Below are 11,995 nucleotides of genomic sequence, written 5' to 3' on the forward strand. Positions count from 1 at the left end.
GAACTATATTTTAAAAAGAGAGTACAGAAAATAAAAAGTAATAGTATAGTTCGTCAAATATGTCATAGTATATAGTATGCCATACAAATGCCACTCTTATGGTATTCCATAAAAAAAGTCATGTTTTATGTACAACTTAATCAGTTTCACAAACAGCATTAAGAAACAAACTGTTTATATCCAAACAGAAATTAAAAACTTTTTCCAGAAGTCATATTTGAGTGAATTTCCAGAAACATCTCACAACTCAGATGCAAATCAAATCTTACTTAAATACCACTCTTATTAAATGATTGCATACAAATGAGTGACACCGATACCTAAAACGAAACGGCCAATAGCCTATAGTGTATGTTACACAACGGAGTCAAAGTATTGGCTCATTAAAAAAAAAGGAGTGAGTGAAGCTGTGGTAATGCTAGCTGTGATGTTGACAGATGTGATGTTAAGGCGACTGTGGCTAAGTGGAGAGCAGGGCCGTCCTTCGATCGAGGATCGGCGGTTCGATCTCCGGCTCCGCTAGTCGCATGTCGATGTGTCCTTGAGCAACTTAACCCCAAAATTGCTCCCGTAGCTGTGCCTACGGGGTAGAAATGTGATGGAATTGTAAGTTACTTTGGATAAAAACATCTGCTAAATGACATTGATGTTAACAAATGTGTTTTCTATTGTCGATCAGCGAGCACTTAAAGAAGCATTTACTGCAGCTACAGCTTGTGCTCAACTGAAGGGGTGACTTTGCAGGCATTGGAGCAATGGAGCTGAAATGTATCGACCTATTATTTATAACCATATTGAGAAACACCTCACTGCATTTCCCAACAGAGAACAGTAGAGGAAATCCCCTCGTAACTACCCTGACCACAAAGCAAGGTGGAACTACTTTCTCAGTAATAGCTTTGGAATGCATACATGAGTTTACTCAGTACATGCAGCTAATGTGTAATCTTTCTGTCCTTAGTAATGTCTTATGGGTTGATTTGAAAAACAAAGTTGTATTTTAATTTTTTTTTATTCAAACATTCTAACCAAAGCACCACATCCCAATGTTCTTATTTACAATACAAGCATTTACACATTTTCAAATGCAACCACAATCCCAGTGCTGGCCACTGGGTTCTCAAGCTATCATATGAGCATCTGGACTGTAGCAGCATTACAAGAATGTTTTCGTCTTTACTTTCCCATCTTGAGTTTCTAAGCCCACCCTAGGGTTACGGTGTAAACTGACATACAAACAAAGAGCGTCATAAACTTTACTGACACCGAGTGTAATCCTGTTATTGGTTGCAGTCAATACAACACACAGGTCACTTGATGGAAATTCCCGTTTCCATTTCACTCCCTCGGTTTGACTAGAAAAATTTAAATAACTCCCCATTCCTTGTCAACAAGGATGTGTTTTGGGCAGCTTCACAGGAAATAATGTTAATGGAGTTATCAAGTTACCTTTCTTGAGTGGATGATAAATCAGCACGCTTGGCAAAGGTACAATGTACAGTTAAATATTCAAGTGTTCTTAGTCAATTCATCAATCATTAATGTAAAAACAATGACTTTGGAACAGAGACTGAGTGTACAAGACAGTACGGTGAAAAAAAGTGCCGTGCAAAAGTCTTAGACCACAAGTGTTTATTCTATATTAATCCAAGGTAGACCACAACTGTTGAGAAGAAGAACTTAGTATTTCTTCCGAGAAGGTAAACCCGAGTAATTATCGATGTCACAGATGAGATATAAGAGGGGGTTTCCAAAACTCAACAATTTAGTCAAGTGGTGTGAGACTTTTGCACAGTACTATACACTATATTGAGTCCGAAAACAATGTCCTATATTTTATACAACAAAAATCTGGCTTAAGGGGCAAAAGCTAGATGAAAAATATCTTTACAAAATCGAAATAAAATAAGTACCAAATATTGGGTTAAACTAGAATGTGTGCACACCCACACAAACACGTCTATTTAGGGGAAGTGCATCTTGGGTCTCCACAGAATGAGTCTTTGTGAGGTGAGAATGTGTGTGACCACACTGAGCACCATCAGGAAGATGGTCATGGACATCACGATCACGTAATGGCTAATGCTGAAAGAGACAGAGAAATAACTTTAACGTGTTTATATGTAACTGTACGCATCACAGATGGCCTTAGAGAGATGATGGAAGGCACGAGAAAAGGAGGAAAGACAGTGTGTGTAAATGTGAGCCACGTTATTAATCAGTAACTAATAACAGACTTTGAACCGTGTGTTTCCAAGTTAACCTACCTTGTGCCAATGTCCAACCAGCTGCCGTAGTCTCGCACGAGGAAGAAAAAGTGCTGAGGAGAGGACGAGGGAGTTATAAATTAGTATACTGTATATTGTGCTTTACAGGAAAAACAACATCCCAGTGCATCTTTAACCCAACTTCAACATTTCACACAGCCTTACCAGAGCCATCAAGTCGGAGATGACCAGGACAATGAGGAACAAACTGGAAAGGAAAAATAAGAAACAGAACAGAGGAAAGCATGAAAAGCAAGACCTTTCATATTAAAAACATGCACAACTACAAAAATACTTCACGTACAGCACAGACAGTAGACTGACATCCTCTTCACACACACAACGAAGCACAGAAAAAACAAACGCATTGAGTTATTTGAGCTGACTCGTGGTTTCAGATCTCTAGAAACAGTGTATGGTGTTGGTGTGTTTAAAAGTCAAATTGTATCTGAAACCAAGAGGAGACGTGGTTTATGTGTACTGGTTGTCCTGTACGTCAGTCCGCCGACACCAGAGAAGTCCAAAAACAGAAGTTTGTGACTGAACAGATGAGTTGAGTATCATATTTTGAAGGCTGCGACAAGAAGTTACCTTCTTGAGGAGAGCTGTGTTACAACTTGGATGGTCTCAAAGGTGCACATTACTATTATGAATGGAATGATAACCTGGAGGAACAAAGGACAAGACATTTAAGATTTAATGAGGAAGTCCAGAGAAATAGAATTCATTGAGGTTGAAACATATTTCCCAGACATATATATATATCTACAGATCATGACCAATATGGTTATAATGCCATAGAAACAAAGTTTTATGGTACCTTCCACATCATCAGCCCTCCCATGATGAAGGGGTTGAAGACAGTGAGGAAACAATAAACAGACGCTGGGTCAAAACTAGAAAAAAAGGAGAAAGAAGCAGAGGATGTGAGTGCAGATAAAAACAACTTATTCAGAGCTGTTTGGGGAATAATACAGCTCAATAAACTTATTTAAAGTACAGAATGACCACGGCACAACGCAGGCAACCTCAGATAAAGTACACAAGCATGCACTACACAAGAGACGCTGTCGTCTAAACAATGCACACAACATACAGAAAGTGAGTTCACTGCTTTTTCAAGAATCACATATTTCCTTCCTGTATTCAAATGCTGACACTCAAAAATCATCAAAACCATGAACCATGCATACCCCCCCATTAACACAACTTCCTGCCATTTACCATTCACAAATATATATATAGATATATATATATCTATATATAAATAAAAAAACATATATACCTGTTAATGGAAGCTATGTTCCCTGTGCCAAAGAAAGCTGTTATTATAAAAAATACCTGTAGAAAATAAATAGTCAAGGAAAGATTGCACACTTCACACATCCAACAATTGAATCCTAACTTTTCAAAACGATGATCTAATTGGATATAGTTTGGCCTGAACAACAACTGCTGCTGACAACAATGAGACAGAATCACTACTTCCAAATACACCGGTGCCAGAAAGGCCATTTGTCTTTGTGCTTCAGCGAATGTCACTGTTGCAGCACGGATACAAAAAAATACGATCTCCTGATGTCATCCAACTTCAGTTGTCGGATCTTGGCGATGTCAATGTTTGCGGAGAAATCAATTGTGGAGAGCTGAAAGAAAATACACACACACACACACACAAAAGCATGCCCATACACATGTGCATACACCCCCAGTCACACACATTCATAGACACACCCAAACATACGATGACATCAGTCAGTACTGACACCTTATGTACATTATGCAGAGATTTATGCAAGCCTACTTCACAGATTACAGAATGTTATCATGAGTAGGGATTCCTTGTTTCTTTGATTAAGAAAATACCAATAAAGTGAGTAAATAGTAAATACATGTTACCATAACCCTCCAGTAGAGATAAGTAGAGGCTCCAGAATGTATTTTTGAATGAAATCTACATGAACATATGCCCATACAAGATCAAACAGTACATGCAAACAGGAAATGTGGTTGTCGGTGTTGTATACAGCCGACAACATGTGATGCTGCTCTTCATGGAAGCATACACTTAAGGGTTTTACCTCTTGTCTGCCAGAGACACCCTGAGCAAGCATAGCTTCCTGTTCAATGTTGATCCACACAAACATCAGCCAAGATAACACAGGGGGGAACAATGCCTCTGACCTGGGAGGGAGAAAACACACGTTCAAAATTTTACAATATTGTAGCTTTGCTGTGATTATAAAACTCTCCACAAGGCGCAATTTGACACGTTAGTGCAGCTGCAGTGTGTGTGTGTGTGTGTGTGAAATTGCTTGCCTTACCCAGTGCTGAGCAGTAGGTATGTGCCCGTGAGAGAGAGGAATATGCTGAGGAGTCGGTGGAAAAGACGCGTTGAGCTCATCAATGGAACGAGCATAGAAGATGCTGAGAAAAGACAAGAGACAGGGGAGATGTGCTGGGTCTTACAGCTTGAGGGGCATGCAATACTGCAGGTCACTTTTATTGTTTTAAAAGAGAATTCTTTGTCTTTATTGGTCAGTCAGGACAAAAGAAAGGAGGAGAGGGGACTAGATACAGCTATGGGGGGCGGGTTGAATACAAACCCAGGACTAAAATAGTTTAAATTATATCTAATCGATCTTTAAAATGTTGAAATGAATACAAAATAAACAGGACTATAATCTCTTTATGAAATGATATGGTGTGAACATGATCGCAAGCATCCTCTGCTCACTCACACCCACCCACCTACCTAGTGTGGTCCAGCTGATGATCTGATTAAAAAGTGGCAGGCCCTGTTTCTGCTGCAGGCTGGAGTGTGTGAGGGATGGAATGTACGCGCACACTGCCACATGGAGCATCTGGATAGTTTGACACAAAATCATTTATTTTTAGAAAATGCAGTGACACAAACACAATGATAGACACACACGCGCACACACACATACACACACACACACACACACACGATATGTACTGCAGGTACCTGGGTGGCAAACTGCTGTCTGTCACTCAGGTGCAGCGTTGTTCTCCGTCTGGATGACCAGAGGTAACAGGCTGAAGTGAAGATAGCGAGTAGACCTGCAAAGGTACTGAGCAAACAAACGTCATATACGAAGTTATTATTACAGACATGCTCCCGACTTCATTTTGCACGTGTGTGTGTTGAATAAAGATGCTGCTGTTCAGATTCTCTGACTCTGATTCAGTGCGTCTGTTATGGACATGCCTTATGAGCTTGTGAAAGTAGTTGTATGTGGAGTAGTTCTATGCCTCTAGATGAAGCTTTGTCATCCTCCAAATTTTGATGTACGTATATTGATAAAGAAAAGTTATTTTGTATTGATATTGCGATATTGATTCCAACAACAATGGCCATCTCTAAATGATTTCGAGCAAACAAATGTCGCCGCTATGTGATGATGTTTAAGTATAGAGATGAACAAATATTTACTTGCAAGTGACTGAACTTAATCTGGTTTGTGATCTTAGCCATGTGGTGACATTGTGGTAAACTTTCTGACAAATGTAAGCAAATAGAGGAAACAACTCACACCAGATGTATAGTCGGCTCTCTGCCCACAACAGGCATCAGGGGGAAAGCAGCCAGACACAGACAGCCCACACACCAGCTCACCGAACGCAACTACACAGGAAGACACACAATTAGTTCATATAGTTAGATACTGTACGTGATCTCATCATTTAAGGCTTTATCTGACAGTAGACAAAGTGCAAAGTCAGATTTCTTTAAAACAAAAAAACTTCTGTAAGCAGGACATGTTGCTGCGGTGTTCACGCTTCATTTCTAAGAAGCTGTGCCTTGCGTTCCCAAAACACATCCTTTTCTGTGGCTGTTCATGTGTGGAATTATTCAAATACCATGCCTTTTCTTTGTGTTTAGTACTGTGACTGCTAAAACGGTGATCTAAAGCGTAGGTACCTTGGCCTTGACATAAAGTCCCGACAGGAAGGGCCAGAGAGAGAGGATAGCCAGGCCCACAGTAAGCATGGCGCGATGGAAGAAACTCACCACCTGGGGGCAGAAAAGTGAAACTGTCATCCATGTTACAGAGTAACTTCTACGAAACACAATGAGCCCAATACATTGTGACCACTTTGTAATACGTACTGTATGTGGTGGTCAACTCAAGGCTGATAAGTAACACTGTAGCAGAAATATGACTGACTGTACACTCGACTCCTACCAGTAGCTCGATCCCAAACGACACCAGCACAAAATAGCCAAAACACTTCCACAGTGGCAGAGAGGGAGCTGAGCGAATTAAATCTGTCAGAGTTCCAGACCTAAAATAGATCAGAATTAGAATATTATTTTTCTGTGGTAAAAGGGAGGCACGAAAGCAAACTGCACGGGCTGTCCTTTCATCCATTCACAGAGGAGAACCATGAATGGATACGACTCCACATCAAAGGATCAAATGAACACCTCACTGAAGCTGTGCCGCACATGCACCAATACAAATAAAAAGCTGCTTTTTTGGGTTTTTTTGGCTGAGATCTTCAACGATGCATTTTTGACATTTGCTGACATCGTGTGTCTACTTGTGGTAATGCTCCACCACTCTCCGAAAACAGCTTGCATGCACTTTACCCATTTGTTTCATTAGTCTGTGATGTAAGTGTGCAGGTGTGTTTCTATGTTTTTTTTTATTTTACAGTCTCTCAAATGTGTGTTACTCACTCTTTAAGGACAGAGTACCATAAAGGGACAGGCAGCAGGCAGTACACATAGTAGGTAATGGGGCTCCTTTGGATAAGCAGGAACACAGTGATCACCACTGCCACACACAAACACAGCCTCACCAAGGCATGGCCGGGAATCTGCACACACACACACACACACACACACACAGGAGCAACACCAACAATGTCATTTCACAAGACATTCAAGTTTCCGAAACTGGTCTTGGGGGAAGGAATCTTAGAGGCAAAGAAAGAGGGATTATAGTGTGTGCCCTGACCTGTTGGAGGAGACTGGGGCGTCTGTTGAGGTTGGCATGAGTCTTCAGTATGACTAGGACTACATATGAGGTCCAGCCTACAAATCCCAGCACCACACTGCAACCCAGAAAGAACCTATCATATGTGTGGTAGTAGGCTAGGCCCTCCAGCGCATGGGCTATCAGAGACCGGCACAGGGAAATCTGACAAGAGGCAGACGAGGGGAAAATCAAATGTCATGGAGAAGATGAATCAGCAAGAAATGTAAAGTAACACAAAAGAAACTCTGGATGACAAAAGAAACACAAAAGGTTTGTTCATGTAGACAGAAGTTACCACATGTTAGCTGGTTCCAGAGGCGTTCGGCATAATAGTGGCTAACTTTCTACCACAACATCAGCTGAGTATCATTCAACAACATCGGCCACTACATAGTCCTCGAACGCACCATAAGTGCTAAATGTTGTCCATGTGAACACCTTGTTACAACACCAGCTTAATGTATTTACGCAGTTAACTTTGATTCACTTGTGCAACTGTTAATTTACCTACAAGCTACATACAGTCATTTCCAAATACTCACAGTATCTTCATACTTCTCCAGCTGAATCAGCATTTTAGCCTTGTGGATGAATTCTGATTGCTTTGACTCAGTCAGAAGTCTGGAAAACAGTGAGACAGAGCAATAGAGAGTGTGTGAAATTGTATTTGATTGTGGTCGGAAATATGTTGACCGGATAAAGCGTGGGCCAGCCACAGAGTACTTCAACATTTGAAACCTAATTCACAGCTATTACAAGTCATTAACTCACTAATTGTACTTACTGGTACGGGGTGAAGAGAAAAGACAAGGTTGTCTCCTTTTTCTGGGTCATTTTTATCTGCAAAAATATATATAGCTCAGTCACCAGAGATGTATATATATATATATATATATATATATATATATATATATATATATATATATATATATATATATATATATATATATATATATATATATATATATATATATATAACCAAATGACAATAGCAATAGCTTTATCACACTTTAAACCTTAAAAAATGAAATGTTCATAGCTATCATTTAGAAGTTATTGTTATAAATCAAATAAATAGTACTGGAGATATCTAGTAATACTAACATAGTAGTACAATTCCAACTGATAATATTAATAATACTTTTTTACCATTTTATATTTATTTAAGTTCAACATTGAAGCTACAAATGATTGTTTTCTTGGCCTTTGTAACATACCAACATGTCAGAAATAGAAGCGCTGGATGCTGTCATACCTTGTACTGCTCGAGTACTTGAATAGCATTGGTGTACATGCTTTCCGCCTTGAAGTGGTCACTGTTGTTCAGGTAGAGAACAGGTAACACACCCTGAAGAGACACGGACACATAAAAAAGGGGAAGATGAAGATGTGTGGACACATCATTTCGGTTACATAACTGATTGCCACAGGCACTGGAGTGTACTCTGAATATCAATTTTCGACAACTTTAATGATTCTGTGAGCACTTACAAAGAACTAAACTATTTCCCTTGTTCTTAGTTTATCTCTGGACTTACAACCGAGTTAACAGGAAAGGGGACACCAATGAGAGAAGCCATGAGGGGAGCGATGTCTGCCTGCAGAAAACAATGAAAAAAATATATAATTTACGATCTTTTGTTGTGTTATATCACCTTATAATATATATGTCAAAGTATCTTATCAAAAAGTGGACATGGGCCTAACCTGATTGACGTCAACTCTTCGAAGATGCTCCAGTTTCCAATCTGAGAAAACCAGTAGGCATAAAAACAAAGTCAATAAAACATATAGTGTGAACATCAATGTTTTTATTACAAATAAAATACAAAATGCCTGAAAATAAAAATAATTGTCTTATGTAGGAGAACCTGGTTCCCAAATGTAAGCTTAGAAACCTGCAGTACATGAGTTGAGCACCTTGTAGGAAGCCATCAGTGTATGGTTGTGGTTCAGTGACTTTGTGGGCACTGTGAACTCCGGCTCCCCACACCACTAAAGGGGTGAGTGTCTCAGAGGGATGACCTGCACCGTGTGAACCTAGCGACACATGCGCACACATCGACAGATGATATAAAAGACTCCAGTGAAGACTTGATTGTGTTTCATTGTATTCGGTAAAAAGGCACACACACACACACACACACAGAAACAAAAGTCTTACCCCAGTTTGTCATGCCATGATCAGAGGTGAACACATAGGCCGTTCTTCCATCGTGACCAAAGAAGTCTTCTACCATAGACACCAGTTCAGCGACACCGGTGTCTACGAGACCAATATTTTCCAGGTACTCCCTAGACAAAAGACAAAATGAAAGATAAAGATACCACAACTTAAATTAAGGCTACTTTGTTAATTTAATGTCATACAGAGTGAAATCAAAAAAAAAGAAAATCGTATGAACACGTCTCTTACTGCGACATTGGTCTGTGAGCGTGTCCGTTTGTGTCGAGGCCCAGCAGATGCAGGAAGAAGATATTCTCATCCTCAAGCAGACTGGCCCTCAGGCTGGAGTTAGACTTTGCTGACTGAAAGAATGACTAGAGCAGAAAGAAAAGCAAACAAAGTTAGATTTAATCAAGATGGCAATGTGCAATCCTCACAACCGCTATTTCACAATTAAGCTTGTTGCAGCCTTGCTACAATCCATTTAATGACTCAACGTGGTGGCATCAGATTTTGCGACATGAAAATGCATTTTGTGTCCACAAATAACATAAGCACCTCGCTGCATTAAGCGACAATGAATATAAAAGTGGAAAGTATACGCTTTACACAAGCAAATTATCTAAAAACCCGATGACTTATTCAGTAGTTACTATCAACAGATGTATCACAACATGCATCTTTACAGTGAGTAATTCCACGACCATACTTTGACTTGAGTGAACACCCAGGTGTCCAGCCTGGAGGCATCTGTGGAGGCAAAGTCCTCCTCCGCTGCTGGGTATGTGTGGGTATACACATGGTCTCCACTGGCACCTGCAAAAACCACAGCACAAAATGAGCTCCATTACAAGAAAAAAATCAGAACACGTCAGCAGTAATGATGAGGAATAAAAGAGATGAGTTGTGAAGCACAAATTCCAGATTTTTCATAGTCTTAATCTGTGACCTTTTGCTTTTATACTGATTAGGTTGGTTGTCCTGATTGTGGGGTTCATGTAAGTGTGTGTGCATGTGTGTGTGTGTGTACCTTTAGCAAACATTGGCAGAATATCAGGGCTGCCCCAGCTCCAGGTGTGTCGGGTCTCATTAAACACGGAGTCAAACTCTACAGGATTCTCCTTCCAACCTAAAGAAAAAACACACAAAAACAGGTCAATGCCCTCGCACTCACAAACAGACGAACAGTAGTAGTCACCCATAGTGTCAAAAGCTCCAAGTAATTCATCTACCACATTGCCTTTTCTGGATCAACATACACGCGTACCTTTGGCAATAGCACTAACATCCTCATAGAAGCCAGCAATGAGAGCAACATGACCGGGACGAGACTCAGTGGGCACGCGTGTGTGTGACACACCCCAGGTACCCTTCTCCTCAATCACACTCCTGATATTGGGAAACACACACAGATGTGCACATACACACACTAGTTACTCAGGCGTTAAGAAGAAAGAAAGAAAAGACCAAGAATAACAATGACACACACACAAACCCCCCACAAAACGCATTGCAGATATACGTACACACACCGTTTCCTTTTCTGGATTAATTAATACACAAAAAACCACACGCATCAGAGCTCAATGCTCCGTTTCCAAACCTCAAGTATGGGGCCCTGGACGAGCCGTTCGGAAGGAGTGTGAAGAGACTGTCTGCTCGGAGACCATCGCCCACCACTAACACCAGTCTGGACGCAGGGGGTGCCAGGGGGGTGACCTGGGGTGTCATGCCATGGACCAGGGGAGAGGTGAAGTAGATGTCAAAAATAGAGAGGAAGAAGACCACATGGACTATTAGCCCAACCAGGAGGAAGGTGATCATCCTCATTTTCCTCAGCACCGAGCTGGCTCTGCAGAGCAACCGGGGGGCAAGAAAAGACTGAATAAAAATGACTGAGGCAAATATGGACAAACATACATATTATATGATATAGATCAGGATTAAAAGGTCAGTTCAAATGGAAAAGGAGGTCTTAGAAAGGTTCACGATTACATAGCCAGGTTAAGCCAGTTTGTGCCACGTAAAGACTGCTTAATGGCTAGGGTAATCCTGCTGTCACCATATGCTATTAACCAATGAGCAGACATTATATTTAGTTCGTTCAAATAGGAAATCACTCACTGGGCCAGCAGTCATTACAACTTGTTTTATTTTATTTGTTACAAGAGACTTTGAAAAGCAATCACATCTTTGGCCATACAAAGAGTATTACCTGTAACTTCTCAGTGGAATCTGCACACAACGAGGAGCGCTGGCTCGTTAATGAATGAATAGGAGATCAGAAGTATCTAAGTAACTACAGCAATTAACATGTTTTAGATTCCATGTTATCTTCGGAGATGTCGACAGAACGCGACAGACCTGTTGTGCAGAACAAGATCAACGTAATCTTTAAATGCGCCCTCCAACACACCCAACCGTCCTTCTTTCTAAGAAGATTAGTACAAGAAATTCAGGTAACATGAGCATTCACTTCCTTGTTGTGACTTTGAGCTTTTACGATGACGTATGTACGTCGGAAGTTTATACTTTGCAGCTGAATTGTGGGT

At 40.5% G+C, this 11,995-nt stretch overlaps 1 protein-coding gene across 1 annotated transcript; it reads right to left on the reverse strand.

Moving 5' to 3' along the window:
• Positions 1 to 1,103: 1,103 nt before the first annotated feature.
• On the reverse strand, positions 1,104 to 11,763 carry pign (phosphatidylinositol glycan anchor biosynthesis, class N). Its single transcript, XM_079291825.1, has 29 exons — positions 11,659 to 11,763; positions 11,047 to 11,295; positions 10,711 to 10,832; positions 10,474 to 10,572; positions 10,153 to 10,259; positions 9,693 to 9,817; positions 9,441 to 9,571; positions 9,197 to 9,316; positions 8,984 to 9,024; positions 8,815 to 8,874; positions 8,532 to 8,624; positions 8,061 to 8,116; positions 7,819 to 7,897; positions 7,256 to 7,438; positions 6,976 to 7,115; positions 6,479 to 6,578; positions 6,214 to 6,306; positions 5,825 to 5,916; positions 5,257 to 5,362; positions 5,023 to 5,131; positions 4,592 to 4,694; positions 4,349 to 4,451; positions 3,827 to 3,913; positions 3,553 to 3,608; positions 3,088 to 3,163; positions 2,859 to 2,932; positions 2,433 to 2,475; positions 2,268 to 2,320; positions 1,104 to 2,085 (listed from the first exon to the last, which is right to left on the reverse strand). Exons 2-29 carry the CDS (start codon positions 11,271 to 11,273, stop codon positions 1,965 to 1,967), a joined length of 2,799 nt encoding a protein of 932 aa, XP_079147951.1. The 5' UTR covers positions 11,274 to 11,295; positions 11,659 to 11,763; the 3' UTR covers positions 1,104 to 1,964.
• Between the last annotated feature and the right edge of the window lie 232 nt (positions 11,764 to 11,995).

Source organism: Melanostigma gelatinosum, assembly GCF_949748355.1.
Source record: "Melanostigma gelatinosum genome assembly, chromosome: 20".
Classification (NCBI taxonomy): Eukaryota; Metazoa; Chordata; class Actinopteri; order Perciformes; family Zoarcidae; genus Melanostigma; species Melanostigma gelatinosum.

What these genes read in the sequence shown, in the direction of transcription:
- pign (XM_079291825.1), bottom strand. Translation starts at nt 11,273, where the DNA reads ATGAGGATGATCACCTTCCTCCTGGTTGGGCTAATAGTCCATGTGGTC. An exon ending in TCTGCCAATGTTTGCTAAAG is followed by an intron (nt 10,260 to 10,473) that starts GTACACACACAC and finishes TGGTTTTTGCAG; the next exon opens with GTGCCAGTGGAGACCATGTG. An exon ending in TGGTACTCTGTCCTTAAAGA is followed by an intron (nt 6,579 to 6,975) that starts GTGAGTAACACA and finishes GATCTATTTTAG; the next exon opens with GTCTGGAACTCTGACAGATT.